This window comes from Perna viridis, chromosome 1 (genome assembly GCF_037379345.1).
Source record: "Perna viridis isolate PV_CMFRI_1.1 ecotype Kerala chromosome 1, ASM3737934v1, whole genome shotgun sequence".
NCBI lineage: Eukaryota > Metazoa > Mollusca > Bivalvia > Mytilida > Mytilidae > Perna > Perna viridis.
The window spans coordinates 4,897,436-4,925,285 of record NC_142445.1 but is presented as its reverse complement, the minus strand read 5'-3'; the positions used below and the strand labels follow the sequence as shown (position 1 = coordinate 4,925,285).

The 27,850-nt window shown below is 34.2% G+C and overlaps 3 protein-coding genes across 10 annotated transcripts in view; 2 read left to right on the top strand and 1 right to left on the bottom strand.

The window, feature by feature from the left end:
• LOC148626958 (splicing factor 45-like) overlaps positions 1 to 11,914 on the top strand; it is a 30,024-nt gene extending 18,110 nt beyond the window's left edge. For 6 of the 7 annotated variants that reach the window (XM_088564627.1, XM_088564647.1, XM_088564643.1 and 3 more), the window contains 5 exons: positions 6,673 to 6,824; positions 7,055 to 7,122; positions 8,062 to 8,160; positions 8,402 to 8,474; positions 11,526 to 11,914. In XM_088564627.1, the coding sequence (XP_088420753.1) occupies positions 6,673 to 6,824; positions 7,055 to 7,122; positions 8,062 to 8,160; positions 8,402 to 8,474; positions 11,526 to 11,632 (499 nt within the window). In that variant the 3' untranslated portion in view covers positions 11,633 to 11,914. Of the gene's footprint in view, positions 1 to 901; positions 4,355 to 6,672; positions 6,825 to 7,054; positions 7,123 to 8,061; positions 8,161 to 8,401; positions 8,475 to 11,525 lie in introns of those variants that run through there. The other variant, XM_088564638.1, reaches the window with a different exon arrangement.
• A 2,574-nt stretch (positions 11,915 to 14,488) lies between these two features.
• On the bottom strand, positions 14,489 to 20,306 carry LOC148626957 (selenoprotein K-like). 2 transcript variants are annotated; one of them, XM_088564723.1, is made up of 6 exons: positions 20,162 to 20,306; positions 18,300 to 18,387; positions 17,851 to 17,869; positions 17,428 to 17,486; positions 17,076 to 17,128; positions 14,489 to 15,848 (listed from the first exon to the last, which is right to left on the bottom strand). In XM_088564723.1, the coding sequence occupies exons 1-6, from the start codon at positions 20,178 to 20,180 to the stop codon at positions 15,814 to 15,816; spliced, it is 273 nt and encodes a 90-aa protein (XP_088420849.1). In that variant the 5' UTR covers positions 20,181 to 20,306; the 3' UTR covers positions 14,489 to 15,813. The 2 variants fall into 2 exon arrangements, with proteins under 2 accessions (XP_088420849.1, XP_088420856.1); XM_088564730.1 differs by having other exon boundaries at positions 20,073 to 20,169.
• A 23-nt stretch (positions 20,307 to 20,329) lies between these two features.
• On the top strand, positions 20,330 to 27,781 carry LOC148626956 (uncharacterized). The gene is made up of 2 exons (XM_088564671.1): positions 20,330 to 20,535; positions 20,678 to 27,781. The coding sequence occupies exon 2, from the start codon at positions 22,681 to 22,683 to the stop codon at positions 23,893 to 23,895; it is 1,215 nt and encodes a 404-aa protein (XP_088420797.1). The 5' UTR covers positions 20,330 to 20,535; positions 20,678 to 22,680; the 3' UTR covers positions 23,896 to 27,781.
• The last annotated feature ends 69 nt before the right edge of the window (positions 27,782 to 27,850 follow it).

The following is a 27,850-nucleotide window of genomic DNA, read 5'->3' as shown; positions in this document are numbered from 1 at the left end:
AGATTTTCCCTATCATTTGGGTAAAATTAGTTATAATTTCATTAAATTACAGTGCAATTTCATTGGCAGATAACCTTAAAAAAAACCTCAATTTTCTAACATTCTAATGAATCATTTCCAAAAATATCTAGTGATGCAACTAATTTCTTATACAATGTAAAGCCTTTCTTGAGTTAAAGTATTTGTAAGCTTTGTGGGTTTGTTACATACAAGTTTCACATATTCTCATTATGCCAGATTCTTATGAAAACTAACAATTCACTGTGTTCAGACTGGTTAATCTGGAAGCCTCTTCACTTAAAAAAATTATGTATATGAAAATAAGAAAACTTATTCTTCAAAAAAAGCAAAACTGGTCAAATGGTGCAGACCATTGAGGAATTGAATTCAGTATCCTGGTAAGTTACTATTTTTTACAGTTTAGTTTGAATTTCATATCCGCTGTTTCCTTTCTTCATAAATGAGTTTCTTTATTTTATAGACTTTTTGTAAATATTCTTTATACATTTGAAACTCTGAATACAAATGTATTTGTTATAACTTGGTAAGTGAAGGTAGATATTATATCAATGTTAAGGCAGACCCATGTTTAATTTATTAACTCCTGAGTTGTGAATGTATGTTACAGGGTTCATTTAAGGAAAAAAAAAAGATGGAAAACTCACAAATTGATGCGAAGCCTCCAAAAGAGGAATTTATATCTATATAGTTTTCTACCTTTATAATTATGAGGTTTCTATTGCTATATATAATAAGTTAAATGGTTCCATGGAATTTATTTCTACAATTTTCTTTGATTTTTAGCATGTTATAACTGAGGATTTCTCTTTTTTTTTGTTGACAATAAAGCCTTTCTATTACATGCATCAGTATGATATAAATTTCTTTGTTACATTTTCAGAGCATCAGATTTAAAAGATGAGACAATGGGACCACAGACAGAACAAAGTCCATCAGAGATATTAGGTAGAAGTTCTGTTATTACTGAAGTTGTAGTGGATATCAAGCAGGGTGATGACAGTGATGATATTATCATAGTCTCCAGTACGTTTGATGGTGATTATAAGGAAGAAGAGGGACCCAGTGATTATATTATAATAGATGATGAAGAGACTGCAGATGGTGAATCTACTTCCATGAAGATCAATAATATCTTCTCTTCTGATAGGAAATATCATTTAATGGTTGATAAACTACCTATTGATAATCTAAAGGAGGTATCTGAATGTGGTGTAAATATCTCATCTGCAGATAGGACTGATACTTTAATGATGGATAAATTACCAGTTGATTATGTAAAGGAGGGATCTGAATGTGATGTCAAGAGGACCTAGAAATCCTAAAGAACTGCCTGTACTTGCTCAAAATGCTAAAAGTCTAATATCAATAGGAAAAAGGAAAATGTGTGCTGATTCTGATGATAAAAGTGTACCTAGTCTCCACAAAAAGCATGAAGGGCTTGGGAATTGTTACAAGGTCCTTTCTCTATCAGAAAGATGTACCGGAAAATCATTAAAATCATCCAGTCCTCCTTTTTTCCCAAAGGAGACATATAAAATTGTTCTTACAGAATGGCCTCGGCACTCGGGCTAGACTAGAAGATAAGCCATTATTATTGGATGTATCAGGTTTATTAGAGAACACTAAGCCACCATTAAAGGACAATGTTGATGGCAGAAAAGTAACAAATGAAGAGAGTCAGCAACCCAACCAAGTGCAATCAACCCATTTGAAACGTTTTAAACAAAAAATAGAAAATCTAAATTGTTTGAAAAAGGTGAAGACATGCAACAAAAATAGTATGGCAGTAAAGACAAGTACAGTTAGTGTTTCATTCAAAGATTCTCCTAGCCAGGATTCCTGTAATGTTGTAGAGCTGTTAGGAAAGAAATCTGATAAGTTACCCATTAATCCCTGTTGTCCTGTCTGTGGTTGTAACCATACAAGCCATCAAATTAAGCAGCATGTAATATCTCAGCATTTATCTCCCGTTTGACTTCAAACCAAATAATCCAAGTACAAACAGGTTCCACCTTAGCCAAATAGAGGTTATAAGACATTTGGCTGCCTGGATTATAGGAAAGAAAGCAAACGTTGGCAAGCTTTTCAACTTCGCTCATAACCATGTCAAACTTCCAAGTAAGTGTATTGTGTCTAAAGACCAAATACCAGGTCTTAAGCGATTGGCTATAGTTGCTGGATGGAGTTGTCCTCCAACATTATCACTTTATCCTATCAACTGTGTGGCCTTGTTTGTTTATTGGTGAGTAGCTGCTGCCCTGCTACAATACATGCTTGCTGAAAGGAGGCAGCAACTTACGACCCTGAGAATTACTTCCTCAATCTGTAGTTCATTGTGAACAGAGAGATTTGAGGCAGAAACTTTTACAGTGTAATAAAAGAAGAAAAGGTCAATTAGAAGAAATTGGAAAAGGTTTAAAGGAGATTTTCAAACATCTTAGAGATGACAATTCTGTTTCTCAAGTAAAAACAGATTGTAACACAAAGGAAAGCAAGTTCCTTTAACAATGGGTCATGTTATGAGAAAAGAACAACGCTCGTTGTATAGTAATGAAAAAGATTCTGATCAGAAGACCATTAAGAAGATTCAATCTAAGGAACCAGTAGAGTATTCCAAACAGCAGAAGAGTAAAACTAAGCAAATGGACAAGGCTTTAAAAACCCAGCCTACAGATGTGTCTGTTCAGTCAGATAACAAAAAGGCAGAAATCAAACCAGTCAATGCAGTGAAGAGGGAACTAAGAGATCCTAATAATAATGTAACCCCCATGTCATCTGGTACTTTGTTCATGAAGAGAGAACCATGCTCCAGTGTCTATAACAATGGAGTTGGAGCTCTGCCATCAGACAGATTCCCTTCTCAAGTTATGAGTAATGAGTGTTACCCTACATTAGATCTCCTTCCATATGTCATCAGAAATCCCTTAACTAACCAATGTATAGGAGTATCTGTGTGGACTGTTGAGGATGTAGAATTTCAAGCTATCCGACTCTTTCATGTTATTATTCCTGTGCATATCTATTGTGGTATGGTTAAAATAAACTCTACCGCATTCCTAAGAAGCCTGCCGAAATTCACAGAATTGCGAGTAGTTGACAGGAGTATAGGAATCTGAAAACTGGTCTTTTGTTTATGAATACTATTTCATGAACTCAGAACTTAGGATCTTATTTTGTTTTTACTCCAGTTGGACCTTCCATTGAAATAGGAAGTTTGTTGTTATTTCATGATACATTGTTTTTTGTTTAGTTTTGACAAAAAAAAATGAAATGTAAGACCACTCATTTTTGTAAATTATGCGTTTCCATGTTCCAGTTCAGTAATGAAATTCTGAGGAAAATTGTAAGATTAATGAAAATGATGGGTTACATAGAGCCAAAATTTTAGTTTAAATAAACTCTACAATATTTGTAGCATCAAGTATGGAAAACAGTTCTTTCTATTTTTCTTTTTTTATGAAAATAAAATTAACTTGTAGTAGGAAATATCAAGATTTAAGTATTAGATTGATAGAATTTCTTAAAGATAAGTTCAGTTAAAATTTTAAACTTAATGCATATCCAATGTTCTTTTGAAAGATCCTGTGAAGCTTTGCAAAGTAATTATATTGAATACTTTACTCCTCACAACAAAATGGTGGGTAGTATGTTTTGGACTCGTCTGTCTGTCATCACTATGTTGTTGCCTCATTACAGCTTTATTTTTTGTTATACCTCCTTCAAACTTTGACAAGCTGTAAAAGCTTGATAGGATTGATTTTCTGCAAAATATTTTGATATGGTGCACCTTTTTTGACAGGGGGACTCTTGATAAAAATCATTGAATTAGGTTTGTCACCTGGATACAGATTTGTTTTTTTTTGTTGGATATCCTTTTAGCTTCAAATCTGATCTACCTGGTCAAAATTTTAAACATCCAGGTTATGTTAATTATTTGGTGTATTATTGGAGGTACCAATTTACTTTTTTACTATTAATGTATTATTTATTATCAATCAGTTTCATTGAAAGAGGAAATAACTGCATTTCAGAATACATGAGTACAATTCATTTCACCTTATGAAGCAGCAAAATAAGTTCTTCCTGTCACCTCAGGGCTTTTTACCGATCTTAGAATTCTTGTTAAGTGTCATCTTGTCACTTATTCATAATGTTTCATACAAATATTTATGTACAAAATGAGTGCTTGTTTAATATTTGGAACAAAATCTTTTATAAAAAATTGTCAGCTTGTAGGTAAATCTTTTGCAGGTTCATTATTTTGTATTTTATTGTGTTAGAATAGCTAGCAAATATGTTATTTTTACTTGGAATTACAGCCAGGAGAGCTACACTTTTGTGTCTTTCAATAAAAGGAAGGGAGTGGCCCAAAAATATTTTAAAAGTTTTTGTCACTCAGTCAAATATCAACTGTTTCCTTTGGTAACTGTCCAAAAGTATGGTCTTTTTACTGATGTTTAGATGAGGAATTAAAAAATTCCTGCTTTTTTTTTCTTCAGGAAATGAAAAATCCTTTATTGAATGTTGATTTGGGCTTATCTTGTATTTGTTAAAGTATAAAGATACCCTTTTGATATAGGGATATCCTTGCTATTCTGTCAAACATTAACATGGTTGTTTACTTTGAGTACCCATTATTTAAATTATGTCTAAAGACCAAGAACCACAGAATGTGTTATGAGCCATACCCCTGTAATTTCTGGTGAACAGAAGATGTTAGGTGTCCCCTTTTCTTTTCTGATGGGCAAAATTTAACTAACAAGCCTTGGGCCTCATACTACTGCTTAATTGTGAAGATTACAAGATACTTCTTTAGTTGACGTTCATATAGATATGGCACCAGTTCCCATTTCTCTCTGTTGAAAAGACCGTCTTGAAAGCTCATTCACTGAATGAAGATAACTGCACCCCAGCTCAATAAGTCTGCTATGAACATAATTTATTGGGACCTCATTCTTTAGCAGACTTGTTGATGGAAGGTATTTGGTTCCTATTTCCCTTCTCCGTGTTGGAAGTTTGCATTGTTTGTCAAATGATGGAAAAAAAGGTTTAAGAAATTTCTATTCCTATGTCCAGTGATGGAAAGATGGTAACGGGTATTCATCATCCTATATTCAGTGATGGACTGGAGGTATTAGGAGATCCTCCTCTTTTGTTCAGTCCTGGGCAGAAGGTTTTGGGTTCAGTGATTGACAGGAGATATTAAGAGGTTGTCTTCCTTTATCTACTGATGGACAGATGTTTTATGAGCCCTACATCCTTTGTTAATGAATTGACAGTAGGAATTTAGCAAAAAATGAACAGAAGCCCTGCTTCTTTTGTCCATTGATGTTCAGAAGGTGTTTGAGGACTTTGTTAGTCCCCTACCAGCTTTAGCCTATTAGGGGACTTTATATTTGCACTCTGTCTGTCCCTCTGTCCATCCTATCTGTCAGTCTGGAATAAAATCGAAGTTTTTCACACTTTTTTTCCTGAACGCTTGCAGATATTGAAGTGCTTTTTTGGTATGTGAATCTACCTTGATGAGTTACAGGTCAAGTTTGCGTTTCATTCTGCTTCACATATATTTGTCCGAGTTATGGCCTTTGAACTTTGAAAAATTTACCGAAATTTAAGTTTTCCACATTTTTTTTCAAAATGCTTGCAGATATTGAGCCGATTTTTGGTATGTGATTTTTTGTATATACCTTGATGAGTTACAGAACAAGTTTACTGCTTTGCTTATTTTTTCCTAAGTTTCAAAATCAAGGTCATTTTTTTCAGTTTGTTATTTGTACTTGATGATCCAAGGTAGTATTTGGGTCAGTGATATAAACAGCCAGTAGGGAACTATGTATTGTTTTGCAAAACTTTCAGAATGCTTTTTTCTTTGGGAGCCATATACTTTGCCAGCTGATGTTTACCTGACATTTGGAGGCACACCTCTTGTTCACAAATAGACAAAAGGTATTAGTGGCCCAAACGTTTCACTGATTGGACTGAAACTAGATATGAGCCACCCCTGTCCACAGTTGGACAGAAAGAATTAGGTACTTCACCTTTTTCCATTGATGGGCAGAACTGTTGTAGTGTCTATCATTGGAAAAAATTACAGAAAAAATTGTCATACATGTACCTGTTATCTATTACTAGTAAATGGAAATCCATTTAGGAAAATTATTGTCACAAAAAATCACCACTTGGAATCTGGTGCAGAAACAGAATAGATTTACCGGTATGCAAAACCAGGTAATTCAAATTAAAGTGAATTAATGAAATAATTCATGTTACTTTTTGTGTATTTTGTCTATAATTTATTTTCTCTTTGCAGCCTTGCAGTTTTCTAGGTTTCCACCTTCCCATCTTCCAGGGCAAGTGCAATTTTGTGGTTGGAAAGTTATTTATTGTGTTCCACTTTCCCTTTGGCCAGAAGAAAGCATGAATATTTTATTAAATTTAATCCCTGGTAAAAACCTACATTTTGAAAAATGCTAGAACACTGCTATAGATTTCTAAGCACTATTTTATTTAATGTGTAAGTATTGAATTGTTTTATATTGATGCAGCTCAATGAATCAGTTCAGAACAAATTAGACACTTGACTGAGACTATTTTTTTTTTTACTTTCTATAATTGAATGTCATAAGATAAACTGTTACTATTTAATTTCAGTGGCTCCGTAGCATCCAAAATTATGGCTAAATATGGTTACCGTGAAGGTCAAGGTCTTGGAAAATCTGAGCAGGGAATGAGTACAGCATTGTTTGTGGAGAAAACTAGTAAACGTGGTGGCAAAATCATTCATGAAAAAGATATTCCAAAAGGTAGAATTATGGTCACATTAAACGAGTGAAAACTTAAGCTCACAATATAAGGAAATCCATTTACAATAATTAAACTGTTGAAGAGACAACATTTTTCAGTAGTAATGTTATAAGATGATTTCAATGTATGAGGTGTTCATACTTAGACTTTTCCTCCAGAGTTAATTATTTTTAAAGTAATTCTGAAAATGATAATTTAGCAAACACTGAAGTAAAGGTATTCATTGCAGAACCACCAAAGGAAGTTCAGCCAAACACAAACCTGTTGAAAAATCCATCAAAAGTCATTCTACTAAGAGTAAGTATTTTATAAAAGAAAGTTTAGATCTACATGAAGGTGGTACACATGTAGTAGTTATAATAGTAATGTGTATTTTATTATACACTGCATGTTCTGTTTGTAAGGTTTGTAATAATTTTACTAATTAAGAAAATGTTACCCATTGCATAAAAGAGTTCATGTAGTAAAATTGAAAAAAGCAAGAAATATGAAAAGTCCAAACCAAATTTCTGTCAACTGAAATATTTTATGCCCTCTTCATGTCATCATATTGTTGTATAAATGTATAACAAATAACACTGATCCAAGTCTATATTTTGAGAGAAAACCAGTTAATTTATTTAGGTATTCCCTTATTTTATGCAAATTATATACTATTACCTGTCTTTTATTTTTTATTTTTATTGCGCCTGTCCCAAGTCAGGAGTTTCTGGCTTCTGTAGGTCACCTTTTGTTTATTTTTATGTAATCGAGTATATATGATTGATTGATTGTTGGGGTTTAACACCCGAGCAGCAATATTTCAGCTATATTCAGGCGATTGAGTATATATGTGCAACTCTTTTGCTGTACCTGTATATAATGATATTTTGGGGCCAGCTGCAGTCTGCATTGTGGTGTGGGGGTTTCCTCATCGTTCATTGAAGACAAATGGGTGTCTTTGGGCTGACATTTTCATACCGGTTGGGTTGTTGTCTCTTTAACATATTCATTATACCTATTCTTTTTATATAACATAATATTAGGAAACATTTTGAGCATTCACATCATCCTTTTCTATTCAGAAATGGATGGTATGATCTTCATGTTAATCATATGGTTGCTCAGGAATTTTCTACTAATTGTTTAAAAGAAAAAAAAATCCTGTATACAGTAGCATCGAGTGACATGTAATCAACACTGATTATTTTATGTAAATGTTTATGTATTTCACTCAGGAATAATTTTGTCTTTTAGAACATGGTAGGACCTGGTGAAGTAGATGAAGACTTAGAACCAGAAACTGCTGAAGAATGTGCTAAATATGGCAAAGTTATCAAATGTGTTATCTTTGAGGTAGGCACTGTTTTTACTTTTTTTGGTTTTGTTTTTTTATGCTATGCTTGAATTTGGAATTTTTATTTCAAATCTTGGAACAATAAAACTACTGCTTATAATTCATTATAAAACTTTTAAAAATCCTTAGCTAGCAAATTTGATGAAATGTAATTCACAGATATTTTAGCAAATGTAACTGAAATATTTATATTAATGTTTTTGTTGTGAGAATAATATTATTGTAATATTTAAATTACAGATACCTGGTGTCATAGAGGAAGAAGCTGTTAGGATCTTTGTTGAATTTGAGAAGGTTGATGCTGCAATAAAAGGTATAATAATCTACATGAAGTATAAATCTGAAGATATTTGTTACAGCACCATTTTTGTTAAGGGGATATACTTTTTCAATTCAATATAGATATTACATACAAAGGTATTTAGGCAATAATTTCTGACTGTCATTTTTTTTATTTTCTGTAGACAGTAGTAAATTTTGTTTCTCTTAATTTTTAATTGATTTTCACACTCCTTGACTGCTGATTGGCTGAAATAGAAAGGGGCGATTAGTTGTGTGATCATATCGCATTGTCTTTAAAATCTTTAAAATTTTGATGTCTCTAATGTTGTTTTATTGTAACAATTGTTAACATCATAGACAGACAATAGCTAGAATTTCCATCATGACACAGATTCTGAATGATGTCTAAGTTTTAAAAAAATAGAAGAAACAGAATCTTCAACTTTGAAATTTCTCATATCGAGAGAATTAATTTTTTGTAGTTTTAATATTTCTGCAAGCCTTGATATTAAAACTATGAAAATTTATTTCTCTCGATGTGATAAATTTCCATTATCAGTTCAATATCATTTAAGATTCTCTATGTCCTGTTGTAGTTGTATGAGTTGGAATAATGTTTATTTCAAAGTTTGAGTAGAAATTTTTAAACATGTAGTTTTACATTTCATAATCATAGAAATAAATCAAAATTAGAAAATTTAAAAAGATCTAATTTATTAGCAATGCAATAAGACCATGATGAACTTTAAAGTATAAATATCTCAGTAGCATTGTACATAATATATCAACCATTGACAGGCCAACTGGCTATTTCCAATTCTGATTGAGGTTTCTTGTTTTATGCAAGTCAAATTTCTATTGGTTATGGAATCAATCAGATTTAAATTCTTGATTTGCACAGTCTGTCAAGCGACTTCTGACTTTCCTAGTTATTCCTGATTTTTTCCTGATTTTTTTAGAGAAAAAACTCATTTTGAACCCTTTGCACCACAAAAAGAAATGTTGAAATATTTATATATTTTATAGTGTTATTCAAGTGAAACTGACTGCATGTTGTGAAGAATGATATTGTGTATCATTGGGTTGCTGTTTTACATTCAAACTGTGACTTTTCCTCAATAAATGTCACATCATGTAGAAAGCTATAGTAGTGACTTTCCTTTGTATTTTTCTGTTTTATACATTGGCATTGATGTTGAAAACTGGAGAACATAAGGTCCAATTAATCTTTTTGAAACTTTTTACACTTATGACTGTATATTATATTGTTTAAACTTCTTTCATTTTAATATGTGGGTCTTAAGAAGTTTTCTTTATGACATTTGTAACTAAGAAGTTTTTTCCTAGAAGATACCATATTATCTATCAATCTTTGTACATGACAAACTTATAAGAGTTTTCTTTAATAATGTAGGCATAATTGTATTTTTTATGTTGTATGAAACTCTTTGTTTGTTATATAGAGCTTAAAAAAAGGAGGTGAGGAAAATGCCAAAGTAAGACTTCTAGTATCTTAGACAAACTTTGGCATTATATGACATATCCTTTACTAAGAATTTTAACTTTTGTTCTAACTTCTTTCTAAGTGTTAGTTCTCAAATAGCTACATTTCTAGAAAGCTTTTACATAGAGGAGTGGAAGGCGGCCATTTTTATGGAACTTTGTATTATTACATTTCTTTTTAGCTCACCTGGCCAATGGCCATGTGAGCTATTGCCATCACTTGGCATCCGTCGTCATCGTCGTTAACAATTATACAAAACTCTCCTCCTCTGAAACTACTGGACTAATTAGAACTAAACTTAGCATGAATGTTCCTTGGGGTATCCTGCATAGAACTGATGTGGGGATTTTGGATTCATCAAAAAACATGGCCACCATTACTAAAAATAGAACTTAGGGGTCAGACAGTAGTTTTTCACATATATCTCCTAAACCATTAGGTTTAGCTTAATTCTGACATAGGGTTAAAGTGTTTGGCATGATGAGGTCTTTCTCTGGTCAAATTTGGGTTTTAATCTATCCAGCCATGTTGGAGTTATTGCCCCTTTTCAATGATTTTTGCTATTTTTGATAATTTCTTTCAAAAATCTTCTCCTGACACTACTTGACCAATTTAAACCAAACTTGGTATTTAATGTTTCTTGGGGTATCCCCTCATAGAACTGATGTGGGGATTTTTGATTCATTGAAAAACTTGGCCGACATTACTAAAAATAGAACATAGGGGCACACAGATTTTTGCATATATCTCCAAAACTGGTAAGCTTAGCTGAATTCTGACATGTATTGATGTGTTCAGCATGATGAGATCTATTTCTAGTCAAATTTTGGTTTTAAATTTTTTGAGATATTGCCCTTTTTCAATGATTTTTGCTATTTTTAATGTTATTTCTTTCAAAATTCTTCTCCTCAGACATTGTTTGATCAATTGAAACCAAACTTGGTACAAATGTTACTTGGTGTATCCTGCATAGAACTGATGTGGGGATTTTGATCCATCAAAAAAGATGGCAGTCATTACTAAAAATAGAACATAGGTGTCAGACAGTAGTTTTTTTTGCATATACATTTTGTATCTTCAAAACAGTTAGGTTTAGCCAAATTCTTTCAATAGCTGAAATGATCCATATTATTAGGACTACAAAAGTCTTCAGGGATAAAAGTTGTCAGATGGCTCCATGTAAGAATTATTGCCCTTTAATGGGGAAAAATGACTCTTTTTTTTAACAGTTTTCAGTCAATATCTTGAAAACTATGATAGATTAAAAGAAACTTTCTGTTGTTGAAAAGATATTATGTTAAGTCCTACCAAATACTTCTTGAGTCAAAATTGTTGGAAAACTTCTTGTTAAATGTATTGTCTTTGAAAAGCAAAATTCAACCAGGTGAACAATTCAGGCTCATGGGAGCCTATTGTTATGTTAAAAAATTCCTGATAACCTCCTGATTTTTTAGAAAATTATTTCCTGATTTCCTAATTTTTTGGACTCAAAAAGTGCTTAACAGACTGCATGAATTTAAAAACACGTAATAATCTATCTGTGGAGAAGAGACTTAATGAAATTTTCCCTTTATACAGGTGTAATTGACTTGAATGGAAGATTTTTTGGTGGAAGAACTGTGAAAGCTTGTTTCTACAACTTAGATAAATTTAGACGATTAGACTTGGCAGATGAAATAGAGTGAAGACTTCTAAAATTACTGTGGATTACATTAATTGTGTTAAATGGCATTTATTGACATGGTTATTAACATGTCTTAAATATTGTCAGTCCCTTGATCATAGCTCCAAGAGATAAAGGGGCAGGTATTATTTTTTTTTCAAGACAACAAATCATGTGACAAAGAACAATCTTGAATTTCTAGACATCAAATCGAGTGATTTGTTTGAATATGTACTTTGTGTTTATTTGAATGACAATGTTATAGTATTTTTTTATTTTGTTGAAATAGTACATTTAAAATCAGTGTAAATATCTTTTTTTAAATCATGAATTATACTGCCTGTTCTCCTGTGGTACACCACATTGGTTTCACGTTCTAAGATGGTCTTTAAATACATTAACTCATTATTTGAGGATCAGATAGTTCATTAATACATATCTGTTACAATTGAAAATGGAAAGTACACAAAGTGATCTACAATAGAGGTTAATGACTTCAAAATTGTTACAGACTAGACTCCATTTACCTCGATGAAAGACTACTGGTATGTAGTATATGTAGTAATATTGAGCAAGGAGTCCTGCATATAGACCATAAAAACCACATAACAAAACATTATCAAGAGCTTACTGTCATGTATTCAGGTCTGGGGGATTATTCTATGTCCAGAGAACAGAATCCCAAGATTTTTGTCCTTTAGACACCTTATGAAACTTAACATTAGAAGACTAAGGTCATATTAAGTAAGCTAATCTGAATAAGAGAATAAAAAGCTTTGCCGGTCACGGCATGATACAACTGCAGTTAGTTGGACGCTGTTCACTTGGGGCAAGTGTGGAGACAATATTTGGGACTTACAGTTCATTTTTGACACAACAACTCATTTGGACACAATATTGCACAGTATTTTGGGATTCAATTTAAGTATAAAGGTCTGCTTTAGGGTGCACTTTGTATCTCATTATCTCAAAAACAGTAAATGATAGGGTTAATTTGATAAAGCATGCTTCGTAAAGCTCTTGTATTTATGCTGGGATTTTCATATGTTTTTTCATATGATTTTTATTTTCAAATCGCTCAAAAAAAAATATAAAAAAGTCCATTTTTTGGGGCATGGTCATCTTTGGCCCCTTATAACTCAAAAAAAAACCTAAGAGATATCTGAAATCTGAATGAAAATGCAGGCAGGGATTTTCATATGGAATCTAATAAAAAGGTATTCAAAATCACATCAAAAGTAAAAGAGATGATATTTTAGGGATGGCCCTTTATTACTCAAAAACTGTAAAAGATATCAGAAATCTGATTGAAAAACACAGGCTAAGATTTTCATGAGGAATCTAAAAAAATCAGAATTGGACCAGAAATAAACAAGCTGCTGTCAAAAATTCAGAAAAAAACACCTTTTTTGGCCCATTATACTTACTTTGCTCAAGTCACAATCCCAAAACCAATCCCAGTCTTCCTCTTGTGGTATGACACCTTGTAATGTAGTTCCAAAAAGATTTAATTACTTTAAGTCAAGTTGTCTGGACAACAGAAAAATGCATGTTTCTGCCCCCCCACCCCCCCTTTTCTTATTCCAAAAATCAATCCAAGTCTGACCATTGTGGAGCATTATCATGACATTACTATGCTTTAATTTGAGTTTTATAGTTAAATTTCATGAATTGCTGTTTTTGAATCCTAATTCTAATAAGGTGGGGGCAATAACTCCTAAAATCAATACCAAGTTTCCTTTTGTGGTTTGGAATCTTGTTATAAAATTTTTGAAAGATCTAGCAACTTGCACTCAAGCTATCATTCAAAAACCAAGCGTCTACAGACAAGGACAGGACCTTACCAATATACGAAAAATTGTGGACATATCAAAATGGAGGATAATATCAGCGTAAGAATATTCCTTTACATAGATATAAATATGTTTAGGCTGTAGTATGATGATACTTAGTGTGCTGGACTATAAATGTAGTATATTGGTTGTTTCATAATACAGTTGAAGGCAAGACTTCCACTGTGGGAAATTTCTCATCATTCATTAAAGGCCCATAGACTGCCTTTGACAGTTTTTTAACTGATTATAGGGTTATTTTGTTGGACACTCTCACTTTTTCAACTTTCCTCTTAAAACAACTATGATTCCTGTGCATTGCCTAATTGTTTAGTCCTTGTTGTTTATATACTCTGTGATTTACAAAGTTTTAACTACCAGTCCATATAAAATTCAGACAATGTTCATATCAAAGTGAATCATGGTTAAGAAAAACCAACCAAACAAATGGTGATTTTTCAATCTACATATGCTATATTTTTACAGTTGTCCTTTCAATATTCAGATCTGTACTTTTGAGAAAATCATACATTTATCTCCCACTAAATCAACTAAATCAAGAACTATAACTCTTGCAGTGTGCCAATTTCATGTACAATCTATATAATTTTTTTCTCAATAGTGCAACCAAATGAAAAACAAAGACTGGTTATGTGATCAGTAACTGTTTCTAAACAAGAAATAAAAATGAATTTGGTGGGTTTTGGACATGCATGAATCACCTCCTGTTGGATTTTTATAAAGACTGCTACTTAAAACTGATCAATGAGAATCATTTTTTTTTATCATTTTATGACGATTATTATGTATATTGTTTACAAAAAATACTGAAACAGGGTAAAAGTGCTACAACACAAAATTTCAAACCTTTAAATGCATTTTGTGTCAAATAATAGTTCAGGATATTAGAACATACATGAGTTATGTCAACATGAGATTAGATTAACAAGTTTTTCACCCATGTGATAGGTTGGCTTGATCATCCATGTGTTGTGTGTGTGTGTGTTAAGTTGAATGATTCAGGAGGAAGGCATTAATTAAGACAATTACCAGTAACATGTTTATTGAAAACAAATAATAGATATAAGACAAGTATATGAAATATTTACAAAATGAGATAAATGTATGATGATTTAAATACCAAGTATTTTTTGGCAATCAAGGCCACAGATTTTATATACACGATCCACAGATTTAAAAAAAAAAAAAACAATGAACATTTTTACTAAAATTTCAGCATTTAATACCCATTTCAAATATCAAATTTAGTCAAGAAGTTGAATCTTTTACAAACTCTTTTACCTCTGTATGACATTAGCAAATAAAGATTTGAAGTTCAGGTCAAAAATATAAATAACCGTTTATATTATTATATGTATTTATTCATCACATTGATAGAGTATTTCACAATTAGGAAATTCTCTGACTTTTCTGGACATAATAAAATAGAATAAAATAAAATTCCTTTAAAAAAAAACAATTCTGTTCTTTGTAATTTCATTTCAAAAGTAACACACTTTCTTAACATATAAAATATTTTGTCCATCATCTCATTGACAAATTTTGTAATGTTACCATAATATAACCCACTTTTCTTTACAATTACGGATGTAATCATTCACTTTTATCAAAATATAAATATATCAGTCATTCCTAAATTAAAAATACTTTTAATAAATAACCAAGGCGGCCATGCATTACATTATATTTCTGATGAAGTATGGCATATATATCAGAAATGTACTGTAAATTCAGAATCAAGGAAAACAGTAATGATACTGATTGATGACATAACAAATGGATTGATAAGGTAGCACTTATCATGGAATAACCTGAAATAGTATGGTTTCAATTTGGCAATGAGAGCAAATTATGCCACACTGAGGGAAGACCTTCTCAAAATTTTCCTACTTCAGCTGAAGTTTACAGAAAATTTATCATTCAACTTTTCATAAGTCAGTCATCACTTGGTGTGGTGGCCTCTGAAGCAGACAAAAGTCGTAGATTATTCACGTTTGCAAACGGTTAAGTCGGTGACATAAGACTTAAACATGATAGAAGTTATTCCAGATTAAATAAATCTCAATGAGCCTGAAGAACAATGTGACTTAAAATAATTTATATTACAAAATTGGATATTGTAATAAATGATTATCAGTAGCCAAAAACATTACACATGTGGTGCTAAATACAATGTATGCAATTCTACCTAACATCTACCTAAAACAAAAAAATGTAATATGATCCATGTTAATGCAGTATTTAGCAAAATGTCCAGCATCTTGTTGTGTCCTCCAGAGACCAACAATTAAGATGATGGTTCAGTGTACTAGGCAACAGAGACCTCCAATACCTGAACCATTTACCGACCTCATCCTCCTCCCATTGGTGGTGGACTAGGACCACCTGGAAATCAAAGAAAAATAAGTTGGCATAATGAAACAACAGGGCAATTCCAGGATTAAAAGCCACACTGATTTGATTGCAGAGTTTAGCAAGGTTAAAATATTTGGAAAACTGATTCTAAATTATTGCCATACTGAAAAGTTTGTGTTTTTAAACATATTCAGCTAACTAAATCTGCTACATGTACTTATAATGTGTTTACACATTGCATTTCCCATTTTTTATTGAATATAACCCATGATTCGGCAATTTTATGAAGGGAACAAAAGCTGCCTCAGTATGGCCCTGATTAGTAATATTTCAGTTCTTTAAACATGTTTCCTACTGGCTTACTCTTTCCATATTACATTTAAATAAATCTTTTTTTCTTCAAATAAATGAGTTGTAATGATGTGGTAATTCTTTGGTAACAATCCAGTTTTGTTTTAAAGTTTTTTTTGCTTATTATGTTTATGTGTGATAACAGTGAAAATATCATTGTTGACTTGGATCACTCTGTGCAGAGTGCAATATTTTTCATCAGAAGCTTTTGAACACAAATATCTAAGTAAAACAAAAGATACTGGACTTTTATACTTAAAAATATCCCCTTACTTTGTTCATCTATCAGTTAATTCATTTACCTTGTAAGTGCAATTTATAAACAGTTCTATTGATTTTGATGAATCTTTATATGAAGACTTGATATTATATGTAGATGTGCATGAAGGAGAATTATTATCGTCCAATGCTTAGAATTTCTGGTTTACATGTTTTTTTTGTTTTTTGTTTTTGTCTTACGAGTACAAGTGGAAGTCAAGGTATCATTTTCAGAGTTTCTAGTTTTTGTAAAATTCTGGTAACAATATTCGGTATTTTTCCATCTACAAGTATTTTACTGTCTTTCACTTATGTGACTGAAATACCATCATTAGCTTAATCCAAAGACACTTGGGGGATAGATGGTTCTTACCACTCCTCTTTTTTCCTCAAGAAAAATTATTTCTGTTTGGTTGTTGACTGTGAAGTACTATCTAATTCTATTTATTATCAGACAGAGTATATAACCTCAATCAATAGGCCTTGAAAGAGACAAAAATATGATTAGAGTATTGAATTATAAAGAAATATTGATTGTCAAGGCAAGAAGGAGGAGTTGTCATCAATGGTCTAAGTGGCATAAACCTGTCTATAACATGCAATAACAAACTTGAGGAGTACTTTCAATCATCACTACAGATGTTTTACCTTGTCCTCCTCGGAATCCACCCATTCTTCTCCTTGGTGCTGGTGGAGGACCTCTGAAAACAAAAACAATAGTTAACTGTTTATTATCTTGGTTATAAAATGATTATGTATGTTTTGTTGGGTGCTGTAAATAAATTTAATCATGTGTTATTTACTTATTGTGGTAATTTTGGCTAATTGTCTAGAAGACTACTGTTATAAAGTTGATGGATTGCCATGGATTATTTTTTTGCATGGAGTCAGGTCAATTCTTTCTTAATATTTGATCAACGCTCTTGAAAGTTTTACTTATCTTACTGTTACGATAGCCATCTCATATGAACTTGCTATTTAATTTCCATATTAAACTCACCCTCCTCCACCTGATCTGTAATCTCTGGAGTAAGAACTGCCCTCTTTGGATAGACTTGGCTGTAAAACAGGTCAACAGACAATGACTATCTTGCAATGGTGATCTTTATTTTAAACGTAAGTAGGCCAGAATCAGATAAACTTCGATTTTTTTTCAACTTTTATTGCAATGTCAAGTTTCACCCGGTAATATAAATTTCAGTGTATCAATTCCATGATTTACAGTCTCATATTTTTTACACCTGCACCAATGTTACCTTTGAAATTACATGTACCCCCAATTAACATGATTAAAGCCAGAGTTTTAACAACATTAGGCATATTGTATTAGTTCCTTGTACAATTTATTTCTACTTTCCTTAAATTGATTTATAGTTAAGTTTTCTTGTGGTCTCAATGACATCTATACAAAGAATGTACTTACATTTATTAAAGTTCTAAAGCTGCAACAAAAGACAAATTATTAAAGAATTTAGATATAGTATAAATCTATATAGAAAATCACTTCTCGTATTATTTTGTGGCATATCTGAACAATGGTATGGAAATTTCACATGAGAATTAACATTGTAAAATTAGTATGCTGAAAAATATGATATACATGTATGACTAAGGTGTGACAGGTATCAAATCTAAATTATACATGTATGTTATTGGTGGGGGTCAACACCATTTCTTAAGTAGAACTGATTTACAAATACATGTATTTGACTTATCTAAAATGTGTTTTCCACTTCAAAGTCTTCAAATTTAGGATTCTACTCCTATATTTTGTACATGTGTACTGAGTAAAAACATAAAATTATAGTAAATGGTATGGCAAGTAGTTTTTACTTAACTTGATGTAACATGTACATGTATTTAGAGACTTACAACAGAACAAAAAAGTTAATAATGGCCCAAAATGTTTCTGGAATGATTGACAATCGCCATGGAGACCTGGAATCCTGGACTTGACCACCTGCAATAAACAATGACAATTATACTAAGTCTATATGCCCTTGAAAACGGTTTAGTAAATTCTATAAACTAAAGAAATAAAAAAAACCTGAAGACTGTCAAAAGCTAGAGCAAGACTTGAACTCTGCTGGCAGTTAGAGCAGGATTGGCTTACACATTTTCACCCTCACAAATGTAATGTTCACAGTGTCACTCAAAAACAAAAATCCATATATAGCAAATACCTATAAACTCCACGGCCATTCTCTGGAAAAAGTTGACTCCACAAAATATTTAGGCGCAACTCTACAATCAAATTTGAAATGGGATAAGCATATGAACTACATGACTACAAAAACAAAGCAATCTTTAGGCTTCCTCAAAAGAAATCTCAAAATATCATCAGAAAAAGTAAATGCATTCAAAGCTCTAGCATGACCAAAATTAGAACATCGTTCAACCCCCATAAAAAAAACAGCAAATAACACAAATAGAAAAAGTCCAAAGACCAGCAGCCCGCTTAACCTGCAACCGTTATCACAACCCAAGTCACAGACATGCCTTCAAATTTAAATTTGGTATCCGTTACAAGTCAGACGTGTAAATTTACTCATTCAACCAGACAGCAGAACAAGACACTGCAACCCATACAACTTTAAGTACATTCAGACCTCAAAACACTGCTACAAATACTTGTTCTTTCCTAACACAATTACACAATAGAATAAACTACCAATGCAGTACACTCCAGCCAATAGGGTAAAGGGATTCAAGGCACTGATCACAGAACCAGCCTTTTCCCCCCACTTCTATTTACAACATACACCAAATAGTTATCAAATGTATGGCAAGCCAAAGTGGACAAAAATAAGTGTTTCCTAATATTAAAAAAAACGATTTTTTTTAATATTAAAAATTGAATTGACTTTCTAATCTTAAAAAAAGATTTTTTAATACTAGAAATTTGTTTTTTTAATATTAGAAAATGGATTTGTTGGATTCAATTACGATTTTTTAATATTAGAAATCATTTTGTAATAATAAAAAATGTGACTGATTTTGCAATATTGCAAAGTGATAATTTAATATTACAAATTAATTTTCTAACATTACAAACTCAAATTGTAATATTACTAAATGTGTGATATTTTGTAATATTACTAAATCAGGAACTTGTAATATTAGAAAATGAATTTTAAATATTACAAAATGAATTTCTAATATTACAAAATATTTTCTAATATTAAAAATATGATTTTGTAATATTAAAAATTAATTACTAATATTACAAAATATTGATTTTCGTCCATTTTGGCTTGCCATACAAATGTAAATAGTTATGAAATGTATACATGTTTGGTTTCCATCATCAACTTCTATAAATTAATCATCACCATCATTTTATAAATTCATATCAGACAATTAGCATACCATCTTCAACAGCATAGGAATGCTAAAAAACTGAAAGACGAACTACAATTTTCAATCAAAATGGAAGAAGAGATGTCATAGCAACTTAGGCTACTTACATCATCAAAAAGACATTATTTATTTTATCTAAGATAGGAGTAGATAAATCAAAGACTTGGTGATAGCAGAAGCAAAAAAAATCATTTGAATCCCTTTGAATTACTGAGTTAACTTCTCAAACGTGCTTACACTACTGAAATGTACTGGACACATACATGTATCAATTACTACACTAACCTTGTTCAACATACACCATAGTAGGTTTTATTTTCACTCAATCACTGTCACATAACAAAATAAACTAAGATTAACAGTTAACCACTCACCTTGTCCCACGTAGACCATGACTTTCTTTTTGTTTTGGTTAGTCAATGTCAGGTCTGATCATGATGCAGGTGCGCTCTTCTACCACCTTTTCCCATAATATCAAGCGCACAACTGATCTTGAATTGAATACACCTTACAGTTTTAGTTGTCTTTCTTAGACCGTGTATTTATTTATTTGCAGGCAACAAATTGGATTGCATCAGTAAAAGGGAATTTATCCTCCAGATTTCAAGTAAATCCGAAACCAACCAATAATAAAGGACACTACAGACACACTGATTGCCTGCCTGCCTGCCCTTTAATATCACAATTGGGAATAGGAATAAAATACTACCGATACAACTTTTCATAAAGAAGTAACCCAGTGCATGGAGTTAGTATCTTATAAACATTGATTAAAAATACTCTTGATTTTAGATAGGTCTCAATACAACTCATACATTAACAAGGATGTGTATTCCTCTAAAGGGTTATGTGACATTATTTAGTAATAGTATCTTTTGTTATCTTTTCAGATGACCGTGGTGTTTGATATATAGAAATCAGTAAACAACTAGACAGCGTTCTTATTTATGACCACGGTTTGATGCACAATAGACTTCACAATGCCAGCAGTAGGATGCCCAGTACGTGGATGTGATTACGTCACATAGTGCAACTCACGCTCGCGAAGTGACCACAACAGCAAAGGTGGAAAAGGTGAAACGTCCCACAATGTCAGGAGCTGGAACAAGTGAGGAATGGTCATACTTCATTTCACGATGGACAGACTATATCGATGCTACAAAAATTGACGTTCGTGATATAGTAATTCAACTTCTCGAATGTAGTGATGAGCCTCTACGAAAGGATTTGACACGAGACTTACCAATAATAATGTCGACGATGTCCTCCAAGCAATCAAAAAGCTTGCAGTCAGACAACAAAATACCATGGTATCTCGAGTAACACTGCACAACATGCGACAAGACCGTGACGAGCCCGTCAGAAGTTACTGTGCGCCTTTGAATGGACAAGCAGGCGTTTGCAAATTCATTATGAAATGCTCCAACTGCCAACAAGATGTAAATTACACTGATCCAGAGCTTGCCGAAACTACGCAGACTTTTTGTATCGCGCTAGAACTCTAACAAATAGGCTTCTGGAACAGGGTTATGTTGCTACAAGATTGAAGTCATCACTACAGAAGTTTTATGGTCATTATCATGAACTCGTGGATCGTTATGGTGTATCCATCAGCACCATGAAAACTGATTTATTCAACGGGTCATAGTTTTCTTTCCCTCGTTTGTCTACCCTGGACTTGACTTTTTATGAGCAACTCGGCGGGTGTTTCTAGAAAAGCAGAGGACGCTTACCCTACCGGTGCACCTGGTCCATGCTCCCAGTTTTTGGTGGAGTCCAAGTTGCTCATTTACTTTTGTTACTTTGTATGTATGATTTTAGTTACTTTATGTTCTTTGTTGTGTATGTCTGTTTTCCATGTTTGGTCTTTGTCCCTGGATTACATTCTTTTGATTACTGCTATAACCTTGGTTCCCTTGATTACTCTTTCAATCGTGCGAGATGTCTTAGCTCGCGGAATAGCAGATCCTGATATCCAACTCGATTTGTTAGGCGACACAAATCAGCACATGACTCCTGAAGAGGTAATTCAATTTGTAAAAGCGAAAGAATCCGGTAAACGTTCTGCTTCACGTTTGATTGATTCACAGTCCGTAGAAGCTGCTGGTAGTTCACACAAGAAAACGAAACAAGCAGTAGTGAAGTACAAGAATGAATCATGCTCATACTGCGGCAAAAAGGGACATGAAAAAAGTGCGCAAGCTCGAATTCGCAAGAAAGAATGCCTAGCATATGACAACAAATGTGGACATTGCAATCGTGACCACCAGTTTGAATCAGTATGCCGAAGCAAAGAAAAATTGAAATCAAAAGTGAATACGAAAGATTTTGAAAGTGCCGTATTCGATGCTCTCTGTGCAACCTCTGCTTCTAATGAATCACGGCGACAAAACAGGACACCAATCACCATGGATCATCATCTTTATGATCACTTATCTGATTCCTGGATTACAAAGTGCTCAAAGCCACAATCATATATCAGAGTGACAATTAGCATGGAAAATGAGGACTATAGTTCTCTTGGAATTGATCTATCAACATCAACCAAGTCTATTGTTGACCTTGCCATGGCAGACACAGGATGCCAAAGTTGCCTCGTCGGTATGAAAATCGTTCCTAAACTCGGACTGAAAGAGCCGGAGCTTATTTCAGTCACCCTCAAAATCCATGCAGCAAATGGAAATGGGATCAATATCCTTGGTGCGGCTATCTTACGAATCTCTGGGATAAACGACAAAGGAAAAAGAGCCGAAAATCGTCAAATGACATACACTACGGTTTGTTCCGACAAACTATTCCTTAGCAGAGAAGCCTGTATAGCTCTTGGCATCATACCCGACTATTGGAAACACATGGATCCGTAATCGCTGACACAATAAACGAGGATGTAAGCATGTATGAGACCACTAGCTGCACAGACGAAGCGACATTATGTGATTGTCCAAAACGTACACTCCCTCCAAAACCACCAAATCAACTCCCATACGAACCGACGGAGGAAAATAGGACGAAACTTCAGGAATTCCTGCTAAATCACTACAAGGCAAGCACATTCAACACTTGTGAGCATCAACATTTACCGTTAATGAAGGGCACACCTATGCGGTTAATGATCGACCAGAATGCGAAGCCAGTGGCCCACCACACTCCAGTACCCGTACCACTACATTGGCAGGCTGAGGTAAAAGCTGGACTCGATTGTGATGTTCGCTTGGGTGTAATTGAGCCTGTACCGGTTGGTGAACCTGTAACATGGTGCCATAGAATAGTCGTGTGTGCGGAGAAAAACGGTAAGCCACGCCGAACTGTAGATTGTCAGCCGTTAAACACATATGCATCGCGTGAAACACACCATACGCAATCGCCATTTCACCAAGCACGTAGTGTGCCACCGAACACAAAGAAAACTGTACTGGTTGCATGGAACGAATATCATAGTGTTCCGATTCACGAAAACGATAGACACTTTACTACGTTCATAATGCCCTGGGGTCGTTATCTCTACAAAACCGCCCGTCAGGGCTACATAGCATCCGGTGATGGATATACACGCCGTTATGATGAAATTGTTGCGGATATTAAAAAAAAAACAAAGTATATTGATGATGTCTTGCTTTGGTCAGATTCTTTGCAAGATAGTTTCTTTCAAACTGCTCAGTGGCTCTACACATGTGGAGAAAACGGCATTATACTAAACCCAGATAAATTCATCTTTTGGGAAGATGTTTTCGAATTTGCTGGATTTGAAATTACACATAGTAACGTCCGACCATCCAACACATACCTTCAAGCTATTAAACACTTCTCAACGCCTTCGAACGTTACTGACATTCGATCATGGTTCGGATTGGTTAATCAGGTGTCCTACGTTTTCAGCATGACAGAGAAAATGCTACCATTCCGTGAACTACTGAAACCTGGCGTGAAATTTAAATGGGACGAACACTTAGATAAACTCTTTAATGATTCTAAGTCTGTGATCATTAGCGAGATCGAGGAAGGCGTCAAAATATTCAGGCGCGTAGCTGCCGTTAGGCAAAAAAGCTTTTGCCTGCACTTAATTTTGCCAATTTTTTTTTTAGATAAAATTCATCCAGGAGAGGCATAAATGATGCTCTAAAACGCTATCTCCGCGGAGCTTCAGGGGGGGGGGGCTTTGCCCCCCAAGACCCCTGCCGTAATTTTGCCTACACTTCAATTTGGCCACAGCTATGCGCCTGATATTTGACCGCAATAAGGTGACATGCTTGGCGACAGACTGGTCAAAGGACGGAATAGGATTCTGGCTATTCCAGAAACATTGCGAGTGTCAAATACACAAACTATTTTGTTGCCCTGAAGGTTGGAAAATCGTCTGAGTAGGAAGTCGTTTCACACACTCAGCAGAAGCTAGATATGCACCTATAGAAGGAAAAGCTCTAGCTGTAGCAGATGCGCTCGATAAGGCACGATACTTTGTCCTAGAATGTGACAAGTTAATACTGGCCGTGGATCACAAGCCTCTTCTCAAAATTCTAGGAAATAGATCTCTCGAACATATCCCGAATTCTCGTCTGAGAAATGTGAAAGAGAAAACGTTGCGTTAACGATTTACAGTGGTTCACATACCAGGTGTCAAACACAAGGCTGCTGATTGTATATCCCGTCATCCAACAGGTCTGCCAGAAAAAAAAACTTATTCTTACGGATGATATAGCAACAATGAATGATGACACTATAGACAACTTTCTGACGGCAATACGTCTACCAAAACCAGTGTACTGTCACATCCTGCATCCATATCCACACTCGATACGTTTAAGTCAATTACATGGGAACGTGTTAAAATTGCCACCTCAAATGACGAAACCATGAACGAGCTTTTGAGTATGATCGAAAGTGGTCTTCCTGAGAATCGGAGAGAGTTTCCTCAGCCCCTTCAAGAGAACTTTCAATTTAGTCAGCACCTTAGTTCACTAGATGTGTCAAGATGGTGTCCTCTACAAGGATAGGATCGTAATTCCTCCGTCACTTAAGAATGAGGTTCTAGACTCCCTTCACACTGTTCATCAAGGTGTTACTGCTATGATAGCTAGAGTTGAATCCTGTTTTTTTTTTTTTTTTTTTTGGCCAGGGATAACACCAGCTATAAACGATCTCAGAAACAAATGTAACCACTGTAACAGAATAGCACCTTCCAACCCGAGCGCACCACCGACACCTTTGATTGATCCTGACTATCCATTTCAGTGTGTTTGCGCGGATTTCTTTCATTACAAAGGACTGAACTATCTAGTTAAAGTAGTTAGATATTCAAACTGGCCAATTGTTGAGAGATCTCAAAATGGTAGTAGTGGTCTGATCAATAGTCTACGTCGTACATTTGTAACATACGGCATACCCGAAGAAATGTCTTCTGATGGAGGCTCCGAGTTCACAGCATCTGATACACGCCAGTTTCTCAAGGATGAGGGTGTACACCATCGACTGTCGTCAGTAGCATTCCCAGATAGTAGCCTGTAGGGCTGAAATAGGTGTCAATCTATAAAACGACTACTTGCAGATAACACAGCATCCGATGGCAACCTTGAAACAAATGCATTCCAACGTGCAATACTCCAGTACAGAAATATATGAAAGAAAGTAAAATATAGTCTGAACACACTAAACGTCTGCCACCATTAATACCTGGAGATAAAAAATCAAATAGGACAACACCCATTGAAATGGGACAAAACAGGAACAATTATAGAAGTGCGTCAATTCAATCTATATGTCGTAAGGATGGATGGATCCTGCCGTGTTACCCTTCATAACAGAAAGTTCTTGCGGAAATACCTTCCAGTGAAAATAATTACAACCCGTGCAGGTCCGGGTGTCAAAAGAATAGGCCTGCAGCAGCGCTAAGCTTTTCGTAAAAGACGACTGAATAGTGCTCAGAACCCTAGCCAGGGCTAGGGCGCTCTGCCCACAGAGCAACTGAGTTGTGTGCCCCAGGTGGTGGAATGGGGTACCCCTGGCGTGTTACATTCTGGGGTTGTCAGGCTATAATACGGAAAACCTGACCGCAAACCATAGTGGTGCACTGTGTTAGGAAAGATGCCACGTTTCTCACACGTTAAAGAACCCTACTGTGGTATTCTCCCGGAGTAGGAACCATAGGGCTCCGCCAAAGGAGGCTAAATTGCCCGACCCTACCCACCTCTTCTTATTTCCAGTGGCAATCAAAATTTGTCGACCCCATTATCCTTATGTCCCGTCCCATTTTTCATTTCATCATCATTTCATGTTCATTTTATCATCCACTTCATTTTCATCGCCTGAATATAGCAGAAATATTGCTGCTTGGGCGTTAAACCCCAACAAACAAACAAAAACAATTACACCGACCAAAAACTATTGAGGATGACATCCTAGCTAAAAAGTCTTGGATCTCAATCCCATCAGTTCTACCAAAGGACAAAAGATTCGAAACTGACCCCGCTCAAACAAATACGGGTAAACGAACCGCATCAGACATTCCTATCATTCATGGAACTTCTACCGGAATAAGAAAATTAGAGACACCGATAGTATGTACCGAGTCTCGCACACCAGGTACGCCATATAGACACGTCATCCAAAAGATGAATGAAAAGGCACAAACTCTTACATCGAAACGATTATCATTCGGCATTGACACACCTAATTGTAACTCTCCGAAATCACCAGACACATCACGTTGCGCAAGTCCCTACTACTAGTGCCACACCAGCTCCGAGTGAACCACGCTGCTCGACACGTACAGCAAGACCACCAAAATGGCATATGACTACGAAACAAAATGACTCGATGTGAACAAAGAATTTTAATCATGTTAATCACCGTACATGACATACAGGAACGAGTTGTATGAACTCAAAAACTCAGTCTTTAATTATTCGAGGAACAATTTCTCAAAAACTTGGCGGAGTGGGGTGTGATAGAGGGTTATGTGACATTATTTAGTAATAGTATCTTTTGTTATCTTTTCACATGACCGTGGTCATTGTTTGATATAACAGAAATCAGTAAACACATAGACAGCATTCTTATTTACCCTCAGGATAAGCTCTTGGGTGGTCAACAATTCATTGGAAATGCTGTTTTTTTTTTTTTGTGGGGGGGGGGGAGTTCATATTTCTGGTGCTTTAGTTTTATGTGTGATGTGTTGTTTCCCATTCTTCAGTTTTTAATACATTGTGTGTGTAGATCGTCTGTTTCATGTGTTCATGTTTTGGCCATGTTTTAGCATTTTGACGTATTTGAATCATCCCACTGCTGACGCATTGGTAATTGTTTTTGCTGATATTTCATTCCAGTTCTATTGTTTTCTTTTATATTTGATTTTGTTACTTTTTAAAAGTAATTTATATTAAGGAATTTATCTATTCATGATTTTGATGAAAAAAATATGTATATGGGGTGTCACACTATGGCTGAAATTTCTATGGCAATAAAAAAAATATATAGAAATCATGAACATTTTATATAAATGACCCCAAACAGTTAAAGACCCACTGTAAATCACTTTACCACATGTATTTGTTGAAGACATCATATTATTTTTTAGACAAAATCAGTAGACTATAATTAAAGAAGGTAATTAGAAATATGTGATCCAATGCCCAATACTGATATCTCTGCACCCACACTTGAGTGTATGTTTAAAATGGAAACTCAGTCAACAAACAGGGCATTGTTTTCTGAGAAGTCCTAAATCAAATCCAATGATATGACACACATACTGGTATGTATAACTGTCAAAATATCAAATGATTGTGATTAGTGGTTGCTGACATAAATGTTACAAAAAAAAAGCATAATGGACAAACAGACAAAGGTAATACAGTATACCCTACTATGAATAAATGATACATTTTTTATATATTTTACTTTGAATGGACAAAGTGGTTAATACTGGTAGTTGTACAAATGTAAAATAATGTTACTCATGCCATTTTCCTTCTCTTTAATTTCATTATAAAGGAAACGCATCATGGAAATTTTCCAGAATTGTATTGTGCTATTGAAAATTGTCAAAAACTCTCAGTCTCCTTGATCTT

Excerpts from the sequence above, each read along its gene's own strand:
- LOC148626956 (XM_088564671.1), top strand. The coding sequence starts at position 22,681 with ATGTATGAGACCACTAGCTGCACAGACGAAGCGACATTATGTGATTGT.
- LOC148626957 (XM_088564723.1), bottom strand. Across the intron at positions 17,129-17,427 it reads TACAGATCAGGTGGAGGAGG|AGGTCCTCCACCAGCACCAA; the intron begins GTGAGTTTAATA and ends TTTTGTTTTCAG. Across the intron at positions 15,849-17,075 it reads TGGATTCCGAGGAGGACAAG|GTGGTCCTAGTCCACCACCA; the intron begins GTAAAACATCTG and ends TTTGATTTCCAG.